The 25,562-nt window shown below is 40.5% G+C and overlaps 1 protein-coding gene across 2 annotated transcripts in view; it reads left to right on the forward strand.

The window, feature by feature from the left end:
* lrp6 (low density lipoprotein receptor-related protein 6) overlaps window positions 1-25,562 on the forward strand; it is a 70,292-nt gene that overhangs the window by 18,453 nt on the left and 26,277 nt on the right. The window contains exons 3-7 of one of the 2 annotated variants that reach the window (XM_015352969.2): window positions 8,813-9,010; window positions 9,279-9,475; window positions 11,195-11,329; window positions 15,967-16,363; window positions 17,366-17,537. In XM_015352969.2, the coding sequence (XP_015208455.1) occupies window positions 8,813-9,010; window positions 9,279-9,475; window positions 11,195-11,329; window positions 15,967-16,363; window positions 17,366-17,537 (1,099 nt within the window). The remainder of the gene's footprint in view (window positions 1-8,812; window positions 9,011-9,278; window positions 9,476-11,194; window positions 11,330-15,966; window positions 16,364-17,365; window positions 17,538-25,562) is intronic. The other variant, XM_006633635.3, reaches the window with a different exon arrangement.

A 25,562-nucleotide genomic window follows, 5' to 3' on the forward strand; every position in this document is an offset into this window, starting at 1 on the left:
TCGGAACGCCCCCCGCTGTGCCTGCCTCCTCTGCTCGCGTTCCTTTCAGGACCGGGCCCACTCCCCTCCCTTCCTGTGCCTGCAGCTCTCGGCTCACAGCAGGGACATTGTGCGCAAAGCACACAGGCGGGCGCTTCGCCACTGAGCCGCAGGAGAGCAGGACTGGGGCTGCAGCCCCCGTCCGCAAGCACGCAGAGACAGCGCTGTTCACGGTAACAGGTGATCTCCCCCCCCCACTGAAAGCAACATAAAAAAACGTGACGACACCAGCAGCTGGTGTTCACTCAGGTCAATGTATTCAATTAGCAGCCAATTGTCAATAAGGTTGTCCAAGCAGCCAAACATGAACTAAAACAGATTTTTAATTAACCAAATAGCATGTACGTTTACTTTTCTGTATAATTGTTGCAAAGGTAGTGCGTCATTGTAAGGCTAGATGTTTGAAGAATGTTCTTCTTTATTAGGACTTGTCTAGTAGTTGACATGGAAATCTAATAAGTGAATTGACTCTTAAAATGGAGAGAGCTTTAGGAAAAGATATAACAAGGGTGTAACTGCTGTGCTACGTGCAGATTTTTAGAAGACGGTTTGTCAACACAGTGCGTACGTTCTAGATGACTAAATTAGCCGAGGGTAACTGCTAAGCTTTGCACAAAATATATTGGTGCTTCTTCTTTCGTTTTTATGCCATCTGTTTTATCCTAAGGAAAGGAGAAGTGTTAGAAGGGACAAAGGCCCTGTACTTTCCCTTGCAACATTGCAACATCTTATAAAAAATCCTGTACTGCTTGCTCTGCAGAGTGACAGCAGGGCCCCCAATATTGCAATATTGAAATAAAGACCTTACTCAGGTGAGAGCTCTTGTGGCTCTCTTGATAGGTACATTTCCATGACATAATGCTGGTGCTTTCAAGAAAAAAATCCAAGCTTAGGAAAAGGAAGTATTGTACTGTGACGGAAATGATATTTGTTGCGTTGTCAGTGTCAAAAGAACGGTGTCTGATGGCAGTTAGTTGATTTGTTTTGTAGTGTTTCCAGGAGCTGAAACATCTTGATTCCACTCAGGCCGGAGCAAGAGGCAGTTCTGTGCTTTCATCGCCCTTCATGTTTGTGGTGTTTTCTGCTGCATCCAGGCAACTCGCTGGAGCTTTGGCTGAAGCTCAGTGCAGCGTTTAAAATCGTTGGCGGTGCTTCTGTCCTGAATATATTTCTGTAGGATCAAATTAAAGAGGGTTTACTGAGTGGAGATCAAGTCAAGACCACTGAAATGTATTTTTGTTTCTATTGCGAGAAACCTGGTGCCCTGGTTAAGGCTGCCTGCTGAGGGAATAGTTTGTCACGCCACCTGTACTTGTGAATATCCCTTCAAACCACTGGGGAGCTGTCACTTTACCTGCATTGTCCTGTTTCCAGATTACCGACCATTGTCCTTGACTGTAACCCGGTTGAAAATTAGTTAGTATAAAGTTGTAATTTTCCAATACTAATCAAACACAAATGATGATTGTCTAAAGGTATAAAAGTGTATTTAGAAACCATTACCTAGGATTTCCTCTATTTTATGTTTGTAATGATAATCTTTGCCAAAAAATAAATGGGAAATTTAAACTTTAATACCTTTAATTGGGTTGTACAACAAAATCTGGTACAGTGTTTTTTTTTTCAAAAGCCAAGATCACCTCTGTATTTTGTGACTCGAAGTTTATGTACTTATGCCGCAGCAATGCTACAGTACAGTACACTTCTATGTAGTGCGCAAGTGCAGATCTGACCTTGTGTTGCTGTGTGTCCCGAGATCCCAGAACAGATCTCGTGTCGGCACACGTTGCGCTGCTCTGTCTCGGGGAAGTCATTGCTTCACTTGAGGGGCGCATTCTGAAGTTGAGCCAGAAATCTGTGCCTGCCTTGGGTGGGTATTGCTCTTCACATCCTCATGCGGTGTGACTATACAGTAGCATGTGTATGGTTTCACAGTAAGAATTCACATAGTTAACAAGATGCTTTAATAATGAAAGGATAAGTGATGGTTTATCTCTGTGTATCATGAGCACTACTGTACCTTCTTTTGTCCTCCAGTGGAATCCCTTCCTCTTGCCAGGCTCATTGGCAGGCTCATTTTGTCAAGGCCTTTTCCTTCTGCTGCACTCATATGCATGTGAAAGAGAAGCCATTGTTGCCGCTCCTTCTGATAGCATAGAGGGTTCTCTTGGTTGAAGACTACCCTTGTTAGGAATTTGTACACGGATTAATTATCCTTCCTGATATACCGCACCAAAGATGGTCCTGTACAGCTTGTACTGGCTTGTGGTTTTGTTATGCAGGTGCGCAGAATGTTTTCTGGAGCCACTCTAAATGAGAACCTTTAAAATTGAAGCCTTGTTTGAAGCTTGTTGAAAAATGTATAAATATTTTGTGCCTTGCTAATGATGAGGTTAGACAAGGTGTTCTTGTTTAGTATTCAGTAACAGTACTTGTTCTTATATTTGACAGTTTATATTTTACGCAGGTTGAGAAGGTTGGGTTTAGCACATAACATACAGCCGAGGTCATGAACAGGCTTCTGTCAGCGGCCCAGAGGTTTTTAACCCTGAAAAAATGGGTTTAGGCTGGCCATGTTTGAATTTTTATAAACGCAATTTATAACGGGTGAAAGTGTCACAATTCCTGCTCCATTGTAAGTTACTTTTTCAATGTTAGCAATGTAACCACAAAACTACGGCGAGAATGTATTTTTGCTTCAATGTTAATTGTGAAGTAAAGATCACTGCTCGGCTGTCTTGTTATTGCATGTGCAGGTCAGCGAGGAAAAAGCGTTCCTTATTTTCTGCTTTAGTAGCTTTAGAAAGTTTATCTCAATTTGGTGTTTCATTTAAGGACATCAGGTGTTTGACTCAAAAAATGTTTTGAACAGTAGATTACTTTCTTTAATTTCTTTAGCGAAACCCATTGATGTTGAAAGGCAACCATGACTTGCACAGAGCAAATCGGGCTTAGCATCTCTGTGCGACTTGGGTGAACCTAATCTACATCAAACTTCTTTATTTTGACGTTTTTACCGTCCAACACTTTTTAACTGCTTTGAGATGTCTTTCTGGGAACAAAGTCCTAATGTATGAGCCTGTGTGTCACTCTTGTCTGAACCTCCCGTGGGTCTTCTGCTCATTCTGTCGTCTTTGGGAAGGACCCATGGCCCAGCAGGAATCCAGTTGGAAGCACTTTTGGGTCTGTTTCAGGGGGCAAACATCTGCTGTGCCCCAGCCCTAAGGTAGAAGTATTGCGTGATGTGGTATTGGGTTTAACAGTAGGGGGTTCACTTTACAGTACAGCAATTTTAAAAGCCCCACTCTAAATGTTTAAAGGTTTGCCAGAGGGGAGCTTTTGAAAGTTTTTTTTCTGTAGATATTGGCAGCTTTTTACACGGGATAGTCGCCAAGTGATGTTGGCATTCTTTTTGCGTAGGCCCCGATTCATACACAGGCAGAGCAGTACCCCCCCCTAAAAAAAATAATAAACTGGAGGTCGTCAGCCGAGCCTTAGCTAATGGGTCTCAGTTGCTGTCTGGTGTGCACGTGTGCCTCCTGTTTGATCCCACTCAAGAGGCTGCTGAGCTGCAGCCCTGCTCCCCTGCGTGGTGCTGTGGTGACTTGCGTACAGCTCGCTGTCCCTCTGCAGGGGGATTCAAAGCACCACGTCGGTTGTGTGCTGTAGTGTTTCCTGAGGTCTGGGTTTGTTTCTGATGGTTCTCCCTCTCCCTGCGAGATGATCTCTATTTTCAAGTTTTCTTGGCAGAGCTCAGAGACATTTTTAACCGAATGTTGTCCTGTTACTTACGTGTTCTCCTTTTGCATATTGTTAAATATTACAAAGCTAACAGATGCAATTGGTTCGAATGCCTTTGTTGCATTTTTAAACCGGCGGTATATTTTATCACAATACTCTGAGATACTGTAAATTGTTTCTAAGATGATGTGGTTGTGATGTGTTGATTGGTTTAGTTACATTGGGTATTAACATTTTGAACCAAGAGTCAGCCCATTTTTATGTAAAAACTTTCAAATGTGAAGACATTTGACTTGACAGGAATGGGTAGAAATTGCAGTGTCCAAATGTAGAAAAACTGGTAGAAACTTATCCAAGAAGACTGATGGCTGTTATTTCTGTCAAACTTGCCTCTACCAAATATTGACTCGCACACAATGAATACATATGCGATCACTTATTTTCTGTTGTATATTTCTAATTTAGTTTAGAAATGTGTCTTTTGACTTCAGCGGTAGTTTTCCTTCAATAGCAAAAACTAAGTTAAATACATTATGATTCCATATTGTAACAGTAAAATGTAAAGTCCAAGGGGATGAATACTTTTGGACTTTTGTAAGCTATTGTAAATTGTCTTCCCACAGTGGAGCTGAACATTCAGCCCCCCGTCGCCATCAGTGATCAGCTTCTGTCTAGGTTTCTGTCTAGCAACACTGCCATAATGGTTCTTAGTGATTGGGAGCTCCGGATGAATACTGTCAAGACAGGATAGGCTCCAGTGGTGCTGGGGGAGAGAATGTGGAGACTCAATACATCTTCTAGTTCATGAGGAGGTCTTATTCATGTTTCTCAGCCATCAGGATCTGTTTCAGTTGCTGTGTGAAGCATGGTTTGAAGTTACTGTAGCAGGAGTGCTGTGCAAGATCCTACTCCTTGGTTAGAATAATGAATCTGGACACTCCTACAGTGTAATAAAAAGGTGCACTCCTGCACAAAATACATAGAAGGGACTACAGGGACAAGTTTCATGTGATGGCATCTATTTAGGGATCAAGTAAGATCTGTGGAAAAAGAAGTGGATCATTCATCAGGATATTCGGAAGTGAGTTTGTGAGAAGTTAATTTGTAACATTCACATCCCTATTTCAGATAGCAATAGCTGGTAAATTAATGTTACATGCGGACAAGTGCAGGATACTGGTGATGAGTCCAGTTGACATTTTCAGCTTCTTCCATGTCAATGTTTCCATTCCAGAGACTGGCAATATTGCCAGTCTGTGGTATTGAAGTATTCAAGTAGGCACCAGAAACATTAATATTAAAGTTCAAAATGTGCAGAAGTTATATATATCTATAGGAAATGTTTTGTTGCTGTCGTACAAACGATGTGCCACTGCTGAATTCAGAGGTTCACTTACTTTTGCACACAGTAACCATTGAGATTCTGTTAAACACGTTTCATTTAATAAACAATTAAACATTTTTTGTACGTCTGTCTGTTATTCGGGTTATCTTAAATATTGGAGTTCAGATAAGTTTTCAAGATTTATCGAAGATGAATGGAAGAAGGGTTCACATATGTTCAAGCAGCACTGTGTGACACTTTCAATAAATTCCCCTGTCTTCTGTAGCTGTTAATCAACTTCAGTTGTCCTACAGTAGTATTTTGCTCAAGGCACTGATAGACTTAAGAACGTAAATTCCCAGATTAAATATTTCAGCCAATTTTCTGTTGTAGGTCTTAAATTTGTTTTTTTATCATAAACAATGAAAGATGATTAGAAGATTCTTTTTAATATTTTAGCTGTTTTTCATGTGGTTTGGTTTCCAGAATCCCGTAACAAATGTGTATTGCTTTGTTTTAAATGATAGTTCTTTGGTTTTAAGCATGTAAAATTCCTGAAACTATTAAATGCTATTTTATTTAAATGAGGTGCAGACTTGTTAGAACACTTTTATTTGAAATATAGGAGAGGGGGATAAAACGCAATTTGGCAAGGAATTACAATTCATATTCTGGGAAACCAGTATCTTTAGAAATAGTATGGCTTTGTTTTTTTTTATGCATTCTGAAAGATGCCAATTTGCAATATTGCTGAGCTAAAGTGTTAGTGTTTTAGCTTAGCTTAGTGTTTTTAATCTAGTCTCTTGCTGGATGTGACTTTTTAAGATTTGAAATTTGGTTTAATTAAATCTGGTGAAATTCGTTCACCCTGTAAATCTTAATTGCACTTAAATATGCTTCTTAAATGTTTGAGTGATAGAGGGCTTTTCTTTTGTCATGAGTGACAGGAAGTTTTTTTTTTGTCAATAAATTGAACTTTGAAATGGCTTCTGAATGTAAACCTCTTGATGTTTCAGGTAAACCAGCTCTTAGGTCTGAGGATGCTTTCACGTTTGTGTTGATAAATGTGGTTTTTTAAACCTTAAGTTTCTTCAAGTTTTAACTTCTCTGACTAAACGAGGAGACCTATTCAATACAGAAATGACAATGAAGGAGGTAAACACATCAGTAATTCACTGATAATTGACATGGATTCATTCACTGTTTTTGGTATCTCCAGCAGGATTGATGCCCCTCATTTGCACTTATTTGTATGTTTGCATGCAATGCCTTCAGAAGTAATTTTAGGTTTCAAAGTATAAGATGACAAATATTGCGAGTCTATAGAAATAAAAATCTCTTTGAAATGATGTATGGTGATCCAAATGTTTTGTTAACGATGTTTGTTTTGTTTGCTTTTCAGTTTCATGTGTAATGCTTCAAAGGCTTTCACAAAATGTGTTTTAGGAAGCTGAAATCTGTGAACTGCTCTGGTTTCCAAATTGCTGTCCATATTACTCCCCTTGTTCCAACAGATGACCTTGTCAGTAATTTTACCACTGCATTTACTATTACTTTGGATAAAATCAGCCCCTTTAAGACTCGCTCAGTTTCCTTTAAGCACTCCTCTCTCTGGTATACATAGAATTTATGGTGTACATGAACTGCAATCTTTGAAACTAGGGCTGGGCGATATGGCCAAAAACATTATCACGATAAATTTAATATCGGTAGATATCGATAATTATCACGATAAATGTCAAATCATTATTTCTTTCAAGTTTAAAGGCAGATTTTTTCTCCTGAGTAAAAGTTGAAGAAACCAGTCAGTTAATTGGTAAATTTAACAACTTTTTATTTTAAGAGCACAACAATTACTTGCCAAACAGCAGAAACATTAAACAAATCTGTTAGCTGCCCGGTCTGCAACACGCACTCGCGCAAAGCATAAACGTATATATTTAACATTTATCGAACTTTTGTTAAAATTATATCGAGGAAAATTATATCACGATAATTATCGTTATTGAATTATTGCCCAGCTCTATTTGAAACTAACTGGATAGTCTGTAGGGCACTTAAGTAAAAATAATAGCTCAGTGGTTCACACTTATGTTTATAATAATCTGGCTTCTGCCAGGTCTGGACAAGGAAATCTGATTGTGCTCTTTTCTATTGGCAAATTCCTTGAAGCAAAATTAGTGACAAAACAAATTTTTCTGGTGGCCAGCAATTGTCATTTGGAAAAGCTGAAGAACCTCAAAGTAATTGAGGATGGCTTCCTTATTCCAGTGTCGCCCGTAGTTGGGAATCACTCCTACGCTTAGATCTGTACATTGGTTGCCTGTAAGGTCATGGATGCAATATTAGATCCTGTTACTGACTTTTGAGGCTCCAGATATTCTCATACAGTACATTGCTGAGCTCCTACATTTTTACACTCTCTTCTGTAGGCTGGTTCTTTGCTCACTGTACCCAAGACTAAATCTTCCGTTCGCTGCTGCTTTGTTTTGGGAAGCCCTCCCTCTGACTCTGTGAAAGACTAACTCTTTTCACGTGTAAACTTAAAACTCCCTTTTTTGCCAGGACGTATGTCTAATTGCCTTATAGTTTATTCTGTATGTTCTTGCTAGATTTTTTTGTACTTCATCACGATGTACAGCGTCCTCTGGTTTGGAAAGGTGCTTCATATAAATAGGTTTTGGTAATATTCTTTTGAAGTATGAAATAGGATTGCTTGTTAATTTGATTTTGCCTTGAGTTATTTTTCAAGAGGGCCCAGAAGTGCCATGCTTTCATTGTTTATGCAGTGATTTTTCTGTTTGTAGCTGGTTGACCCCCCCGTAAGGTCTCAATCTTTTCTCTACTGAACTGCTTGGGCTTGCTGTATCTAAACATATATTTTTTTAACAATGCAGTACTTTTGAGCTCTCTTGCACCAGTGGCTCCTTTCTATTTACCTGTCTTCTTCGGATGTTCCCTGCCTAGACTTTAGCATCTTTGAATACCCCTGGTTTGTCGAAGGAAACACATACTCCAGCACATCCATATGAACCTTATCAGTCTGTAGTTGCGTGAAGTGCTGCAAAATAAACATTTTACCCCTTTGCTTTGTCCACTGTGTTCAGTAGGATGGGCAGTTTGTGTTAGTGGAAGAGGCACTCAAGTGTAAATATGAATATTGTCTCAAAAAGACTAGTCATTATTGAGAAACTTTCCTGGTCCACTTAGTCAGGGGAAAAACATTGAAATTTGATGTAAGCATAGTTCCTCAATAATAAATGTTAGCTCTTTATCACATTTACTCTTATGGCTCTCAGTGAGGAAATTGATTCATGTTAGGGCAACGTGTGTGCGTAAATATTATTAAATTAACTAAATGGAAACTTGGGGTAAAAATTACTTTTGCTTTTATTCAAACTGACTTATTGACACAACTTTTGAGCTATTTATAAAGCATGCATCATTTTATCTTTGAAAATGCATTGAGCTTTTTTTACCACAGGTTGTATAACTTACATTTTTGTCAATTAAATTAAGATGTGCTGGTGCAGTACAGTATGAACTTAAACTCTTGTTACCACATGCCTTTTAGGACATCCTGAACACCAGTTGCATCCACCCAACACTTCAATCCGTGAATATGTTAAATTAACGATGAAATTTTCAGAAGTGAAACTGCCCTGCAGATTTAATCTTTTCTAATATTGCCTTGTTTTGTTCTTGAAGGTATATGTATTGGACAGACTGGGGAGAAGTTCCTAAAATTGAACGTGCTGGGATGGATGGTACAAACAGATCGATAATCATAGATCGCAATATTTACTGGCCAAATGGACTAACTCTGGACTACATTGAGAAGAAACTGTACTGGGCAGACGCCAAATACAACTTCATCCACCGATCCAACCTCGACGGCACATCAAGGTATTGCTTACTGGACTACTCCTTTTAAAAAAGTTTGTAAAACCGCTGCCATTATCTTATTGCCAAGGGATTCTTAGGTCTGCGTGTGTTTATCTGTGCTGTAGCTGTTTATAACAGATGTTTTTTGATGCTAAAATTCTATTCCAATTAGGCTTTGTCTGCTTTACCAACTAAAACATGCTGTGTATTCTAAAATTGTGGGAACATTGTAAAATTCCCCAGTTATCACTGGGAACTGGGATGAGTGGCTTGTGCTGTTTTTCTATAGGGAAGTGGTCGTGGAAGGTTCTCTCCCCCATCCCTTTGCCCTGACACTCTTTGAAGACACGTTGTACTGGACTGACTGGAACACCCACTCCATCCACTCCTGTAACAAGACCTCTGGAAGCAACCGGAGAGAGGTCCACACCAACATCTTCTCCCCCATGGACATCCATGTCTTCAACCAGAAGAGACAGCCAGCCTGTAAGGACTTGGTCGTTTATAGCTTGAGGACTGTATATGATCAAATAATGCCTGTTTTTTTTTTTGCCAGATCTGAAATGATATGCTTGTGGGAAAAATCAGTTTTTTCATGAGGTCATTATTAAGAGTTACATCAGGTTGAATTGCTCCAAGGGGTGTACATGTATATTTTTTTAGCTAACTGACTTTGAGTGACTTGTACTTATGGTATTAAATCTTGTTGCCTTTATAAAAAGCAACTGTGTTACTAAGGCTTGTCTCCTAATGCTATCCTTTAGAAATGATTATGGCACATAATCACTTTTTGCATTCTGGCACAGAGAACAATAGCTCTTTTGTTCTTTCCCTGCCCAGAATGCAGAGAATTTCTAATACTTTTGAGAAACCTGGCAAGTGGGATAAGGCACTTACACAAGTGTTAATTCTGCAGTTTACATTTTATTTTATTCCCCCCGGGCTGCATAGCTGCAGTGGAATGGTTTGTCTGGCACTGTTTATATTAATCTTAACTATAGAATAAAGAAACCAGGATATTGTGGGGTTGAGGTTGATCTTCCTATGCAGAACTCCAGATCAAGTAAAATACTGAGCCATTGAGGATATTTTTTCCATGAGCTTTATCCAACAATTAATACATTTTTTTGGATAGCCTGTTAAAATATTTTTTCATAGTTCCTTCTTAACTTCTTTCCAAACAAATGTTAAATTTGAAGATTTCTAAATGAGGTATCAGAGCAGTCATATAAAGCTGGTTTGTTTGGTGTTCTGCTTTGACCAAGGCTTCATCCTTCGATATGATAAATCACAGAACTTGTCACAGTCTAATGGTTAGGAATGAAATGTGTTCTTATGAAAGAACAGATCATTAACTCTTTACACAGTCTGGTGTCAGAGATTGAACCTTGTCAAAATGCCACTGTATGTCAGCCTTTAGACATGATTGAAAAGCCAGAGTTTCTACTTTTTGCAGTGAGCAGATCAGTAGAGGTTGAGTGATATGGTAGATAAGCTGTTCTTACTGGTGTGACTCCCCCCAGCTTGTCTTGGCAAACTGATCCCATTGCACAGGGAATCGGAATCCTCCTTTTTTATAAGGTCTCACCCATGTTAAAGTATTACATAGAAAATATGTAGAATATTGAATATGTATATCCTGATGTATAAAGAGAACCATAACACATCTGTAGTATTCCTGTATTTTGAGCGTGCAGAGTAACTTAAGAGTCCTTTTCTAGTTCTTCTGCAGCTGAAGGTTTCAAAGATCTTTCACGCTTGTACACAGATCTGTGGACAGGTACAAAATAAACATTCAGCGTGCCTTAACTAGACAGTCAGAACCTCAAATGTAGTAGAACCATAACTAAATTCCTTAACATGCTTGTGCTTTTAAGTAGCACTACTTCCATACTATTTTGCAGAATTTTATTGTCCTCATCAAAGTTATGTAAGCCCATATTGTAAGAAGCAAGTAGGGAAATTATTTGACTGAGAATACATTGATGGTGTGAATAAAATGAGAAATACCTACTCAGTTGCCCATTTTCATTTTGGTTTTGACTTTTGAGTGAAGATGTTAGGCTTTCTGTTTTTGTTAAATGACTTCTGTCTCTCATTTTGGTTAATGGCGGAGCACTGTATTACCTCTACGCGAATCACCAATGTAAATATGTAATGCTTAAGAAAGGTATCACATGTCAGCCCTCTGTCCTCTGTTCCAAGTAGCAAATAATCCCTGTGGAGAGAACAATGGTGGCTGTTCCCACTTGTGTCTGATGTCTCCTGTGAAGCCCTTCCATCAGTGTGCCTGTCCAACTGGGGTGCAGCTTCTGGGGGATGGCAAAACCTGCAAAGACGGTAGGTCATCGCCTCAAGTATTTTGCACCTTGGTATCCACCTCCGTTTCTTTCCCTTGAGTTTTTCCATGTCTCGCGTGATTCTGGAAATAGTGGCAAAAGAGCAGCACCTTTTCCTGCTGTATCTTACTGGAGACTGGCAAGATGTTTAACTCTTCGTGTGAATATATTTAGGTTGTTTCAGATAGCGTGATGGAAAGGGCATATGGGATGTTCCCGAATTTACAGAGGTGCAAACGAGGGAGGCTGAGATGAGTTGAAAAAATTGCTGTGAACTGAATTCTGGTTTGGTGGGAAATGAAGCAGAAGAGGGGCATTACAACAGTTTTTTTTTATTTGTCAAATGTCAGCCAGTGTCCCTCCCTTAATGTGTGTTGTTGAGTGTTTTACTTGCGCCACCACATCTTTTTTGCGTGTGCGTGCTGCGTTCCAACAAAGCACGTGCCAAATGCCAGTGCCAGCGACTTCAGGTGACATTTTCAGGCCCATCACAAGCTAAAATCTACACGTTTCGATCCTAAAAGAATAATGAAATGCAGAAGAAATGCCATCAAACGGTTGTATTGTTTGGAATTGTACAGCATTGCCTATGGACCACCATTTACACTAATTCATACTAATGTGATATGTAAATTATAATGGACAGCCATGTACCCACTCCATGCCCTTGGCTATTGTGCATGACTCGATGGACAGTTCTCAAGTCTGCATATACTTGCATCATTAATGATGTTGCAAGATATGAAAATGTTGAAATGAGCATTTCAAAATGTATCTAATGGTATTATTGATTTGGACGTTTCACGTACTTCAAGATATGCAATAAATGTAAAAGTTCAGGTGGGTAGCTGTGTCAGCATGGGAAGGCTGCAAAGGAACAAGTAATAGGTTTATTCCATGCTGAAAAGAGAAGAAAGAAAACGCAACGTTTTAGCCGTGGAGCCTTCTTCAGGTGTGAGAGAGACAGGGCAGTAAGCAAAGGTAATGTAGCAGGAGAACAAAAGCAGGGAGAGAGGAGAAGCGAGGGGCGGGAGCAGGGGACAGAAAGAGAGGATCGCTGTGAAGAGCCGGAATGCTGGTTTAGTGAGCGGAGGGGGCAAGTGGCCCAGGGAGGGCCTAACTAAACCAGCATTCCGGCTCTTCACAGCGATCCTCTCTTTCTGTCCCCTGCTCCCGCCCCTCGCTTCTCCTCTCTCCCTGCTTTTGTTCTCCTGCTACATTACCTTTGCTTACTGCCCTGTCTCTCTCACACCTGAAGAAGGCTCCACGGCTGAAACGTTGTTTTCTTTCTTCTCTTTTCAGCATGGAATAAAATTACTTGTTCCATAAGTATAAAAGGCTGTTTTTGTTGAATGTATTTTAAGTAAAAAAATAAGTCGCTAAATAAAATGGTTAAATATTAATCTTACATACGGCTGATTTCAAACCAAGACGGTTTTATTTGTACTGCACGTAGTCAGAATACAATGTATGTGTGAGATCTATCCTTAAGTAACCATCTCATGTTCTGCAGTTTTGGATATGGGCACCACTGTGTGTTGGGCATAATCCCTGGGACATTTCAAGGCGGTGCTGGGTTTTAGAGATTCCCTTGAAGTAAAAAATGGACATGTGCAATACACATTTTCCAAGATGAATATTGATTTTAATATGGCTGCTATCTCCCTTTTGGTGTGAGTGGTCAGACTGGATGAACAGACGATTCGTGTTTCTGTTGTGATTTAGGACATCAGAACCCTTTTTGATTCCCTGGAGAAAAAATAGGCTAACATTTGTGACTGAGAAGCCAAACTTCAACCACAAATATCAGTTACCATTGATATTTTAGTAGCTACAAGCTTACTTGGCAATTTTCGATTACAGCAACTAGTGAACATGGGGCCCGGGGCCCTGTCAAGAAATGTGGACCTCATAGGTTGTCCTGTAATAAGATTTCCATAGTTTTAAAATGCACTAAAAATTATGGACTCACTCCTGAAAATGTAAAATGCTATGCAAAATCTTTTAATAAAGAAACAAAACCCACCAGGAACCTGGACCAACAAAGTTTTTAGAAGTAAACCATAACAGATCTGAGCTAAAATTTCCAAAAACACATCTCTCACACATCTCACTAGAGTTGGAAAAACAAAGGAACCACAATGCAGGTGTGTAAATGCCTCCCCTTTTCAGCTGCAGCCCATCCATGTAGTGTTTTAATCTTTTCTTTCAGGTAGAGAAATAATGGTATGATGTAGAAATGTGCAGTAGTATCCAGTTTTTCTGGATTTTGTTTCCTTTCTAGCCAAAAGGGTAAGTATTTCATGCTACAGTGGAGCTGGAATGTTATAGCCATTCTGCAAGTTGAAAAACAAAACTGACACTTTTCGGCAGTTGGATTCCTTCTGGACTATTTCTTCAGTTGAGCTGATTGGTCGTCAGATTGTTGGTAGGGCAGCCAACAATCCCATGAATGTTGGTGTTGTAAACAGTCAGCAAGTGAAATGGATCGGTGTTTCGATATGGAAAATTGGATAAATTGGGAACATCATATTTGCAGAGGAATTGGAGCCCTTCTCCCACTTTACCAGTAGCTCTTCCATAGCAATATTTTAATTGGTATCCTGTTTATACAACTGAAAGCAAAAGTTAATTTGCCGTTATTGTGAAGTACATCACAAATTTGGTCAGTTAAATACTATGGTGTTCAGTCTCTGTTAACATCCTGGTTTTTGTATGTAAATATGTCTAGAATTTAGCCCAGAGGCAACTGTATTTTGTGTATTTTTGCACTGATGTCTTATTTATTGGAAAGGACATAGTGTATTAACGGCCTCCTTCACGTATAACGCAGGGATTTGTTGAAGAGGATAGTTTCACAGAAGTGGTCATGATAAACAGGTTGGGGTTACACTGTTTATCTTTTTTTCTAACAGTAATGCATTCCAGGTAGTGCTGTCAGACCTGATGGTTATTTGGCTTTGTGAGTGTGGTTGTATCATGTTGGTTCTGGGGTGGGGTGGCAGGAGTGGGGAACAAAAATGTGGATGTCATAGCTGTGCTTTCCTTGAGTTATCTCTGATTAATGATCCTTGTAGCCAAAGGTGATGTGGGCTGACCCGAATGGAACAGCAGTTGCCTTGGAAACCTTTACTTTTTGAATAGTTCTGATTTACAGCCAAGCCATTTTCTCTTCTTTTTTTTTTGTTTCAATTCCCAAGCCTAGAGCAAGGAGAGGAAGGCTTTTGTTCTGCAGCCACATGTTCCCACCAGACAATGCCCCTTTCATGGCTGTTTTTTAACCATTTCAGTGTTTTTCTGTGTAAATTAAGTGAGACTGCATGTTTGGTCAGGCATGATATAAGCTGCCTTAGTCCAGCCCATGTCACTGATGAGAACTGACGTTTCTTCATTGTCTGGCTTTGGCCCATGCTTGTGTCTGTGTTAAGGACCCTCGTAGAACATGCCTTCTTGGAAAACAAAGCTTGGTAGTGTAATTTGAAACATTGGAAGAAGGACTCTAATTTGTTAGCCCCTTTATATATGCTCTAACATTTTAACCCCTTTGAGTCTGGCTAAATGTAGTCAGTGGAGACTGTTGGGACAAAGGGGTCTGGCTTGCATGATATTGGCCAGGAGAGTAATGACTCCTAAAAGTAATCAGCTGCTAAGATGCTCATGTTATAGATGTGCCAAAAGCATACACTCATAAATATGATTGCGTGTTTTTGTCCATTTAGAATTTGTCCATTCTAAATTGGCCTTAAAAATAACAGTATTTTTTAAATATCTTTAAATGATCTATGTTTGTGAGCTGAAGGCTCATTAAAAAGAAATCATTAGAAAATATCGATCACCAAGCTCAGTAGAAAAGAAAGCAACTGTATAAATGCTTTTAGGGTCTCGTACCACTAGCAAAAGCATCTTTTGTTGTCCAGCAGGGCAGTAAGACTTGATGGGGCCTTAAGAGGACTTTTCAGTTTCTGAATAGAAAGCAGCCTGTTGGTCATGCATGATTGTTCAAAGTGGGCCCGACTGTTCTTTTCAGAACTCATTTCAGCAAATTTTATGAGGGGGAAAATGTCTCTGTGCAGGAATGAGAGGCACAAGTGCATTTGTTTGCTTCCCCCCTTAACATGCGACATCTTGAATGCTTTCGTTGAACTAATGTGTCAAATAGCAAGTAGGGAGAGAGGTTTTAGATTCAGCATTTTTGTATACTATTTAAAAACTGATATGGGAGTTGCTTTCCTGTAGTGCTCAGTACAAAGTCAGGGTCACCTGCTGAAATGGTAGTGTGAAAGTGGAGATGCTGGAATCTGACAGGAGTGCCGCAGTGATTTCTGTTCCTGCAGAAGGGGGAGAGAGTGCAGCTCCCGCATGTTTTTGTGGTGATTTTCACTGTCATGTGGCCAGATTATCCTGACTCCATTTTGTCATTTGTATACAATTGCCAAGTAACCCTCTGCCCTCATTACATCAATGATTTTCATCACAATGTGGTTCAGAGACTTTAGGGTGTGCAAATAAGAGAGAACATGATCTTTTCCGCAGCTGGATAACTTGTTTGAGAGTTTTTTTTCCCCATGCAAGTCCATTCCAGTGGTTTGATAAATTAGCACCTTCAGAACGTGTAGTTATGTTCTTCCTCCCGTCCAGGTGCCTCGGAACTGCTGCTGCTTGCTCGCCGCACAGACCTGCGGCGGATCTCCCTGGACACGCCGGACTTCACCGACATCATTCTGAACCTGGACGACATCCGGCACGCCATCGCAATTGACTACGATCCCGTGGAAGGTCACATCTACTGGACGGACGATGAGGTGCACGCCATCCGCAGGTCCTATCTGGACGGCACCGGGAGCCAGTTTCTCGTGACGTCGCAGGTCAATCACCCTGACGGCATTGCTGTCGACTGGATTGCCAGGAACCTGTACTGGACCGACACGGGCACGGACCGCATCGAGGTGACACGGCTCAACGGTACCATGCGGAAAATACTCATTTCAGAAGACCTCGATGAGCCTCGAGCTATTGTCCTAGATCCTATGTCTGGGTGAGTACCTTCTTCCTTGTTGGTGCTGTAGTGTAAGTTCTTGGTTAGTTTTAATTTTGACTGTACTTGAAAGTTACCCAATATGTGAGTTTAGATATTTTTGTGGCGAGATCTCATTTGGTAGAGAACCTTCACCAGCTGAGCCAAGTACAGGCTGAACTGTGTGATCTCGGGTTCGAGTCAGTAGCTGATGAGGATTTTCCAAGTGGTGGCACACAACTGGGCTGTTCGTGGGTGTGTTCGAGTGCTTTTAACAACTCTCGCCCTTGGGACGTTTCTGGAAGGTATCTGTTGCTCTTCGGGGTGCTTTCACCCACCATAGGATTGAAGAACATTAAAAGACCTAGTTTTAAGAGCGATGCGGTCAAATGTATTTAATAGTACTCATTTTTACAGATGCATGTCCACCTGTTCTAAATTAAAGTTCAGTCATTTTTTTTAAAAAAAGTCCTTTTGAGTGAATGATGCTGTTTTCTAAATTATATATATCCATATTGATGCATATAAGGATCCCTCTATATACAGACAACCACTTTTTTTGCTACAAAGTGTGCAAATGTATTTGAATGTTTTGAAAAACTAAAGTTTTTTCTACAGGAAGCAACATTCCTTTGAGTACCCTGCTTTAGGTCGGAGGAATATAGTTCAGTGCATCATCTGCCATATTCACACATTTATACCTGTTTAATATGAACCTGTTTTTGCCATGCCCATCATGATTCCTTCGTTGATGAGCATTCTGCTTTAGATGGAGTAACTATACATCAGTGTTCTGCTTAAATGGTAATGCTTTTTTTCAAGTGTTTGAAAACTGTTGGGATTTTTTTGGGGGGATTCAGGAATCAGGGATTTAAATAAACCATAATCTTATAGGAATTCATTTTTGATTTATGTATTTGGCATAATGTTTTTGTATGCATCTGTATTCATGGAATTAATGTACAAATTGAGGGATGCCTGTGTTCTGCTTTTGTTCCTTACACCCTTTCCTTCTCAACGCAGGTATATGTACTGGACAGACTGGGGAGAAATTCCCAAGATTGAACGTGCTGCTCTGGATGGAACCGACAGGGTGGTGATGGTCAACACATCACTCGGCTGGCCCAATGGGTTGGCACTGGACTATGCTGAGAAGAAAATCTACTGGGGGGATGCCAAGACAGACAAAATTGAGGTTTGTTTTGCATGTGTTTGCATGGAGTTTGTATTAGTTGATAGTTCAAGAGGTTTTTCTGCGAGATGCAGCAGGGACCAAGTTTACAATAGAAGGTCTCAGTCAAAGACCTGGCTGCATATGCAGATATGTTGGACGTTAGATTCAAAGTGACAAGATTGTTTTTACTTTACAGTGTTCTTTGAAAGCTGTTTTATATAATGCTGTATAATTAAAAAATCTTGGTACTTTTGAGTCATAATTTGGGTTTAAATGCTTTATAAACAATTGAACATTCCTTTTATTTCTATTGTATATCTGCTATGCAGTGAACTTTAGAAACATTTCTTGCAGTACGAGGAGCTGATTTGGCTAACACACTTCTCACAGCTCTAGTGTGGCTGTTGCTGGGTACATCGAGGGCTGTCTTCTCTTTTCCATTGAGCAACAGTGGTGAACTCAGCTGCTCTCCGGTTTTGATTTTATTCTGTTGGCGTACTGAAATTTGTCATGTTATTTGCATTGCTGTTAAACTGTTACTTTAGAGTCGTGCAGGGTGATTTTTGCCCTGCTGTGGGAAAACAAATGCTTGGAAGACTATGGGTATCCACAAATTTCAGCTGAAAACTTTTAACTGGTAATAGTCAGGCGGACATTGATTAACAGCCTTCGCATTATTTAATATTGACTTTTGGCAATAGCATTTCTAGAGCTCCGTTCAAAGATTCAGCGCTTCAAGGAGACGTTTGCCAGTTAGAGATTTGAAGGTAGTAACTCGAGTTACCTTTTAATATTTTAAGAACGTGTGCAGCGGTTCACACATAGTGTGAGGCTATTCTGAAAAGAATGATAATAATTGCCTGTTAGTCCTGCAGGTTATTGATCATAAATGCAGTCCATTTAAAATATACCCCCTTGGTCAGATGGTTAGTCTTTCCTGTCTCATCCTCCCACCTGTTTGTTTTAGAGTGGCCTCGCCCTCTAGTCTAGCATCACTAATTGGTTGCCTCGTGATCTCCCTCCCAGAAAGCTGCTGTGCGGTGTACTGGCACTGACTGCTGGTTTAAAGAGTATTGGAGGGGAGGGAATACAGTATCCTTAAAGAGAGATTCCAAGTCCTTCACGGGGGGCTTTAAAAAGTTGAAGTTGCCATTACTAAAGAGCAGTGAATCAGTCATTGCTTAGCAAGTTCATCCTCATCTGAATGAGTTTCGTGCCAACATATTTAAAAAACCTGTTATGGTTGAGGTCTTTCATATTTAATAAATGTTCAATCTGTATAGTTGTTCAAACTATTTTAGCTTTACTTTGCGGTGCATTGACTTGCTTATTCAAGGACATCCTTTTGCAAATACAGTATGCAGATATGACCCTTCTGCCGTTTAGAATTAAGTGAACTTCGGCTCGCAGTATTTGACAGAAAAAAACTGGCCCTGCATTACAGGTTTACTGTAATTGAACTGTGGCAAGCTGTAGCAGTTGTTTAGTTAGAGAAATTATTATAAATCCAAAGATGATCAAATTGTATGGATCTGATTAGGCCAACTTAAAGCGCGTGTACAGTTATACATACAGTGTAGGTGTGACAGATTGCAATGTCGGGTGTAGTTGCACTCTCCTTGCCTCATATTTCATTTAGAAGCGGCTTATAATACTAGAGCGATGTACCAAACATGTCTACATTTCTTATTATTACTCCCAGCTTTTATCCACCAGTATGATCCCGTGTTATCCTGCAGCCCTGCGCTCTGTTGCCCCTGCTTTGGCATGTTCATTAAGCTGTGTGTCGGCGGCTCTGGCTGTGCCGCTCGCTCGGCCCCGAGGAGATAATGCGGCGGCGGCGGGGGTTAATGGCGAACAGCGGGGCCGTTCAGCGGGGCGCCTTTGTTCCCGGTTTATCTGGCCGCCTGCAGCAGGCAGCCGCACACGGCTAGCCTGGCAGCTGGCTGTGTCCGACAGCTCAGGCAGCACTTAGTGGCGTATCGGCTCGGCTGGAGGGCCCAGGCTGCGCTTTGTTCCGCCGGGCCTCCTGGGCCTCCTGAGCGCCGAGGCCTGTCTCTGCAGCGGGAAGAGCAGATACTCGTGACCCACACGCATGGGCCTCGCCGGTCACGCGGAAACCAGTCCATCCTGGTGGCAGTCGTAGTTATCAGTCTGGAGCATTTTTACAGTTTCGTTATCTGTGTGTAGGTATATCCTTCATGGACCATACCCTTCTGTAGTTTTTATTGTACACCTGGGAGCTGCTGGCAGCACTATTGCACAGCTTTGAAAAGGATCCATTTCCTTTTTTCCCTGATGGATGTTAATTATGGTGTCTAGCACTGTCTCTTCTGTGCATGATGCTTTTGATCCCCTTGATGAGCACGCCTCTGGGTGTTGATGGCAAACAGCAAATTGTCCAGCAGAGTCTCTTCTAGTGATCCCTTTACTGAGGAGTCCTGCAGGATTCTTTCACTACTTAGACTATTGATTTTGAATGATTACAGTATATACAGTAATCCCTTGCCAACCCAGAGTTAAGCAAACGTGACTGAGAACCATGTTTCTCTATACCCTCTTGTCTACTTCAGCACAATCCATAAATATATATACGAACTTAAGACTTCCTCTCATTTCCTCTTGCAAGTGTGCTGTGATTGTTGTATAGTGTCCTACATTTTTCATGATAGATGATCGTACCATCCAGTGATGGTGATTTATAATTTATCCATAATATGTCCATCCGTTTTCTGACTGCTTCATCCAGTTCAGGGTCACACCCTCGAGAAGATGCCAGTCCATCACAGGGCACACAAAGGGCACACAAAGGGCACACAAAGGGCACACAAAGGGCACACAAAGGGCACACAAAGGGCACACACACACACACACACACACACACACACACACACACACACACAGTCACTAGGGTCGGCTTTCCCAGAAGCCAGTTAAGCCACCAGTATGTCTTTGGACTGAGGGAGGAAACGGGAGCACCTGGAGGAAACTCCCAAAAATAAATCTATGCAGAGAGCACTTCAGGTCCAGAATTGAACCCAGGGCCCCAGCACTGTGAAGCAGCAATGCTAACTAGACTGCCACTATGAACAATATCTTTATGTACAGTAGTTAGTAAGCAATTGAAATGGTTCCTAAGCATATGAGAAAGGATGAAGAATCCGGTGTTGCTGAAAGTGATGTCTGTAGAAGATAGAACAAAAGTTCTTGATAAATGGCAAGGTCAGAGTAATAGTGCTTTTTGTTAATTTGCTGTTAAGTAATCCACTATTCTCTCAATAAAATTGGAGCGCCTGTCACCGGTCATACTTGAATGGAAGACCAGATGCAGACAAAAGGCCTCAGAGTAGGGACGAGTATATAATTAAACAAGATCACACCTGAAGAAGGCTCCACGGCCGAAACGTTGTTCTCTTTCTTCTTTTTTTCAGCATGGAATAAACCTATTACTTGTTCCTTTGCAGCCTACGCATGCTGACGCAGCTACCCACCTAATTAAACAAGATGCTTGTAAATTCTCTTAGTTTTAAGTTCTGGAGAGGGAGACTGAAAAGTTTCTTGCTAGTGATTTTTTTTTTAAAGATTTAGTTTTACTGCATTTCAGTTTAGTATGGTGTTTGTGTTCATTTATTGGAAGTAATTTTTTTTTGGGGGGTGGGGGGTTTTCGTAGGTTTATCATCAATTTTGGTTCCCCTAACCCAATTCTGATTACCAACTGTGGACTTAAGTGAATATGTTCAACACTATAGGACTGCAGTGTTAAAATTAGTCCAGCATTTAAGGTATGATGTTTTTCTGAGTGGTACAGCTTTTAACATGAATTTTTACCCATCTATTATTCATTTAGTGATGATTTTTTCTAGTTAATTCCTTAAATTAATATTACTAGTTCACTGCAAAATACAGCATTGTTTAGAGTTCAGGTGGGTAGCTGCGTCAGCATGCGTAGGCTGAGTTTACTGTTTTTAATAACTTCATTGTTAGACTATTTTCTATATGAAATGTATTAGTCTGATTCTACATTTCATATACTAGAACAGTACAATATCAAGTGGGTCTGGTATGTACTGCTTTCACTTAAGTAATAAGTTGTGAATATTAAGCCTGTTTAAGTACATAATATTCCTTGCGGAATACCAGCACCTAATAAAACTGCTTTTATTTTTTTCATTTTGAGAACCACTCACACACAAAAGAGGTGCAGTTTTTTAAAACTGTTTTATGAAGTGAAATTTTGAAACGTTTCTGAAATAAGCACTGTTTAACGTGCAGTTTTCTCTACTCATGAGACCACTGGAACCTATATGCTGGCAACCAAAAAAGCCAAGTTTATGAACTGCAATAAAGACATCACAGTAAATTACTGGCTTTCAATGATATGAAATGTGTAGAATGACATTCAGGGTCTTGCTTATCTTGGCATATAATTTTATCCTTTGGGATTCCATAGAGCCTGCAGGTCATTTGCAAGCTGCCTGCTTAAAATACTAAAACGGCCCCAGTGTTTCTGGCTGTTACCTCCCTGATTCTCCTGTACTTTTGTGCTTAAGCTGCTTTTCATTTTTTAAGTTGTCCCTCTGCACTGGGTTGCTGTCCTGCGAGATGCATTATTCAAGTGAACATTGGCTGTTTCATGAACATGAATGTGCCACTCGGAGCCTTTTAATTTGTCATAGTCAGTCCACATTCATGTTTTTCTTTCACTCTCCCAAATGCCAACACACATTTGAACTGTGACCAAGGCCTGCTGTGGGAACACGCCTCCTTATGGCTGTGGCTACTTAATCACAATTAAGTAGAACTGATGCTAGGATCCGTTTCTGTAATCACAAACTAAGAAAAAGCTTCTATAATCTGGTTTGTTTTGCCCTTTAAGTGTGTTACCATTTGTATGTGATTGTCCTTGGTGCAGTTACACTAGATATTCATTTGCCTATGGAATTGTGGGTAGGTTTGATTTTTTTTTGAAAGCCTGAAATTTCCTGCCCTTATGTCTCTTGCAGAGCCCTCTTATAAAACATTTTAATATAAATTCTTGTCACAAAAAGGAGCAATGCAGTGTAAAAAGTCTGGTTTCCCTCTTTTTAAGGATGGTGAATTGAAGATGCCGAGTATTATATGTAATGGTGGCCATTACTGTACATTTGCAGAGGCTCTTTTTCAGTGCAGGTATCGAAATTCATCTTGAGGTGAAGTCACACTGTTGGGCGGTTCATTTTTATGTGAAAAACTGTTTGAGGGGTATAGCGTGTTAAACCAGGAGTAGAAAGAAAAATAATCTACATGTGTTCACTGCCGCATAGTAAATTAGTTTATGTTCAGAATTCTCTGAAGGTTTTATTTTTGGCTTGGTAGTAACTGTCGTAGAGATCACAGTAGTAACTTGTAGCTTCTGACATTGTACGTCAGGAGAGAGTGTGTGATATATTTGATTTTGTTTTGCTGAGCATGTCTAGAACGTCCCCACAGCTGGAATTGTTGTAGGAGGTAATGCTTCTGCAGATCTGCCCAAGTCACCTGTGATGGACTCCATCCCACAGCCTCCCAATGGTATTTGGTGAAGAATTCTAGAAATATGCAGAATAACCCCTGCTCTTACTGCTGTGGCAGGATTCATGACAGCTGCAGCAGACCAGGAAAGGGAAGGAAGATGATCTTGTAAAAAGGTTTTTGTTTAGTATATAACACAGTTGGTTTTAAGGGACATTGGGGCTCAAAGATGGCAGCGAATCTCTACTCAGGTTCTGTGATTCAAAAATCCCTCTTTGCTGTTTTTCTTGCAACTACATTGTAAATCTGTGATTTTTTACTGTGGAAGGGCTGAGACTAGCTTATTCACTGAGCCACAGGGGAGGAGCCCTGTGACATTGGCCTTGTTTGACTCTTGCACTGGTGTTGGTGCAGAACCCTGTTTATGATATATTCTAAAGCAAGAATACAGGATTTTCTACAGTACATCGACCTAGGGGAACTGATCTTAACTAGCACCTGGGGAAACCCGGTTCTGCCTGGATCAAGAAGAGTTCTGGTTCTCAAGATAACAGAATTAGCTCAGTATTGGCATTAAAATTGTGAAACGACGGTAAAGGGATTTATGAATCTTTTTACTTTTAATTTCTACTGTTAGCTTTCTCTAGGCTGAAAAAAGGTTTCAGCCTTTTTTCAGCTTTGATTCAATTTACAGTCATTGTTCATATAAAAGCCACCGTCTGTAGAAGGTACAGATACTCTAGTGATGGTGTATGAGATTTCCTGCAGGATAACCAAGGTGCGAGACCATGAGATTCGTTCTCGGTGCATGAGACTTGAGAGCTATGCGATTTATGTGCCATTGCAGCTCCTGGCTGGTATATTACTACAAAACTGTCTTACATTGTGGATTCTTGTGCAAATGTGGTCGGCGTACACGCATTTGTTGGGCTTGGCAGCACCAAGTTTAAGCTAGGCGGTCCGTCTGGCCTGTATACACCTGAGGAGACACCCTGATGTATAATAACTCTACAGAAAGTAGCAGCATTTGAGTTCTTCAAGCCTGCTCACTTTTCCCCGGGTCTCTTTTTATCATGACAAATATCTATCATACATCTCTCTTGCGATTGTCACTGGAAGTTCAATACCAAACATATCCTTATTCGCTCCAGTTCCTTGACTCATTGTGTTCTGTTTGTGCTACTTGGCTGAGAGCCTGTGAGCTGTTGTGACTACAGTGACTACGGCTATTGGATTGTTGCAGTCAGTACTGCTTGGTTTGCTGCAGGCTGTGGCAGAGCGAGTCAGCGATGCCCTTATCTCCCTGTCGGTGTATTGGAAGACTTCTTCAGCGGTGCAGCAAGTTCTGTGGTGAAGGGGTTACAGCTGCATCTCCACCTGCGAGACTGCAGCCTGTCGCTACAGACTGTGGAGGGGGAGGCCTGGACAGGCCCCTGGGTCTCACAGCTCAGTGAGGTGGTGTTTGCGGTAAAGCCCACATCTGGTTCCTGTTGTAGACTGTACTCTAGTTGTGGTTTTCAATGTTTAGAATAGCCCCAGAATGTGAAACCCACACCACATTGTGGTTACAACTCCCAAACCATTGGAGACCTTCTGGCTGAAACTGTTTGGTTGAGGATGGAAACTTTATTAATATGTATATTGTTTTAAACCACATGAGATTAATATATTTAACAAATAGATTAAAGCCTCTCAAGTGACCTGAGAAAATGTGAATTCCCTGTGCAGTCATTTAAAGCTGAAAGTTGACCAGTCAGCACTGGCTGCTGAGTTTGCCCTAAGATGTTTCTTTACAGACTACTTCACATGCAGTATCAGTTGAAAAACCTGTGGCTGTTAATTATTATTCATTGATTGTTTTTGTTCTTTGTTCTGTGTGCTGGTCTTTAAAATAATGTCCTAGATGGATACTGAAGAAGACTTTGTGCTTCTTCATGTTTGTAGCCATCTAGTATCTGTTTGTAACTTACAAGGAACTGTTACGTCGTGCAGATTCTAGATAAATTCTATTTATGCAGTCTGGAAACAATAAAATGCAAACAAGGCAGCCAGCAATGCAAGCCAGAAAAGTTCCTGGAAACAAAACAAGTTTTCTGGAGTGTAGAATTTCAGAAGTCCATAGAATTGGCAGCTCTGGTGGCTGGGAGCTAAGAAAAGGGAGAGGATTGTTGAACAAAAGGCTTTCATTGAACACGTCTGCTCCAAGAGTCTCTTGACACACCTGATGAGGTACACGAAGTTCATCTTATAAAGTGATCGCCCCTCACTATTTGCTAGTTTTATAAAGAGCAGTGTTTTTTTTTTTAGATTGAGCAATTGTTGGTCAGCATTTATGCTTGTTTTGACAGTCTAGTTTAGAAAATTTTAAATGTTTTTTACTGACTGTTCACTGTAGTCAGTTTCATAAGCTACTTCTGGGTTTTAGTGAGAATGCACTATATTGTTGAAAAAAATGTTTTCCAAAGATTTCCAAAGAATGCCAGACAATCACTGCTTAAAATGCAGCCTTCAGAACAATATGAGGTGTTGGTAACTAGTGCTTTATTACTCCACCC

The sequence above is a fragment of the Lepisosteus oculatus genome, chromosome 7 (genome assembly GCF_040954835.1).
Source record: "Lepisosteus oculatus isolate fLepOcu1 chromosome 7, fLepOcu1.hap2, whole genome shotgun sequence".
Classification (NCBI taxonomy): domain Eukaryota; kingdom Metazoa; phylum Chordata; class Actinopteri; order Semionotiformes; family Lepisosteidae; genus Lepisosteus; species Lepisosteus oculatus.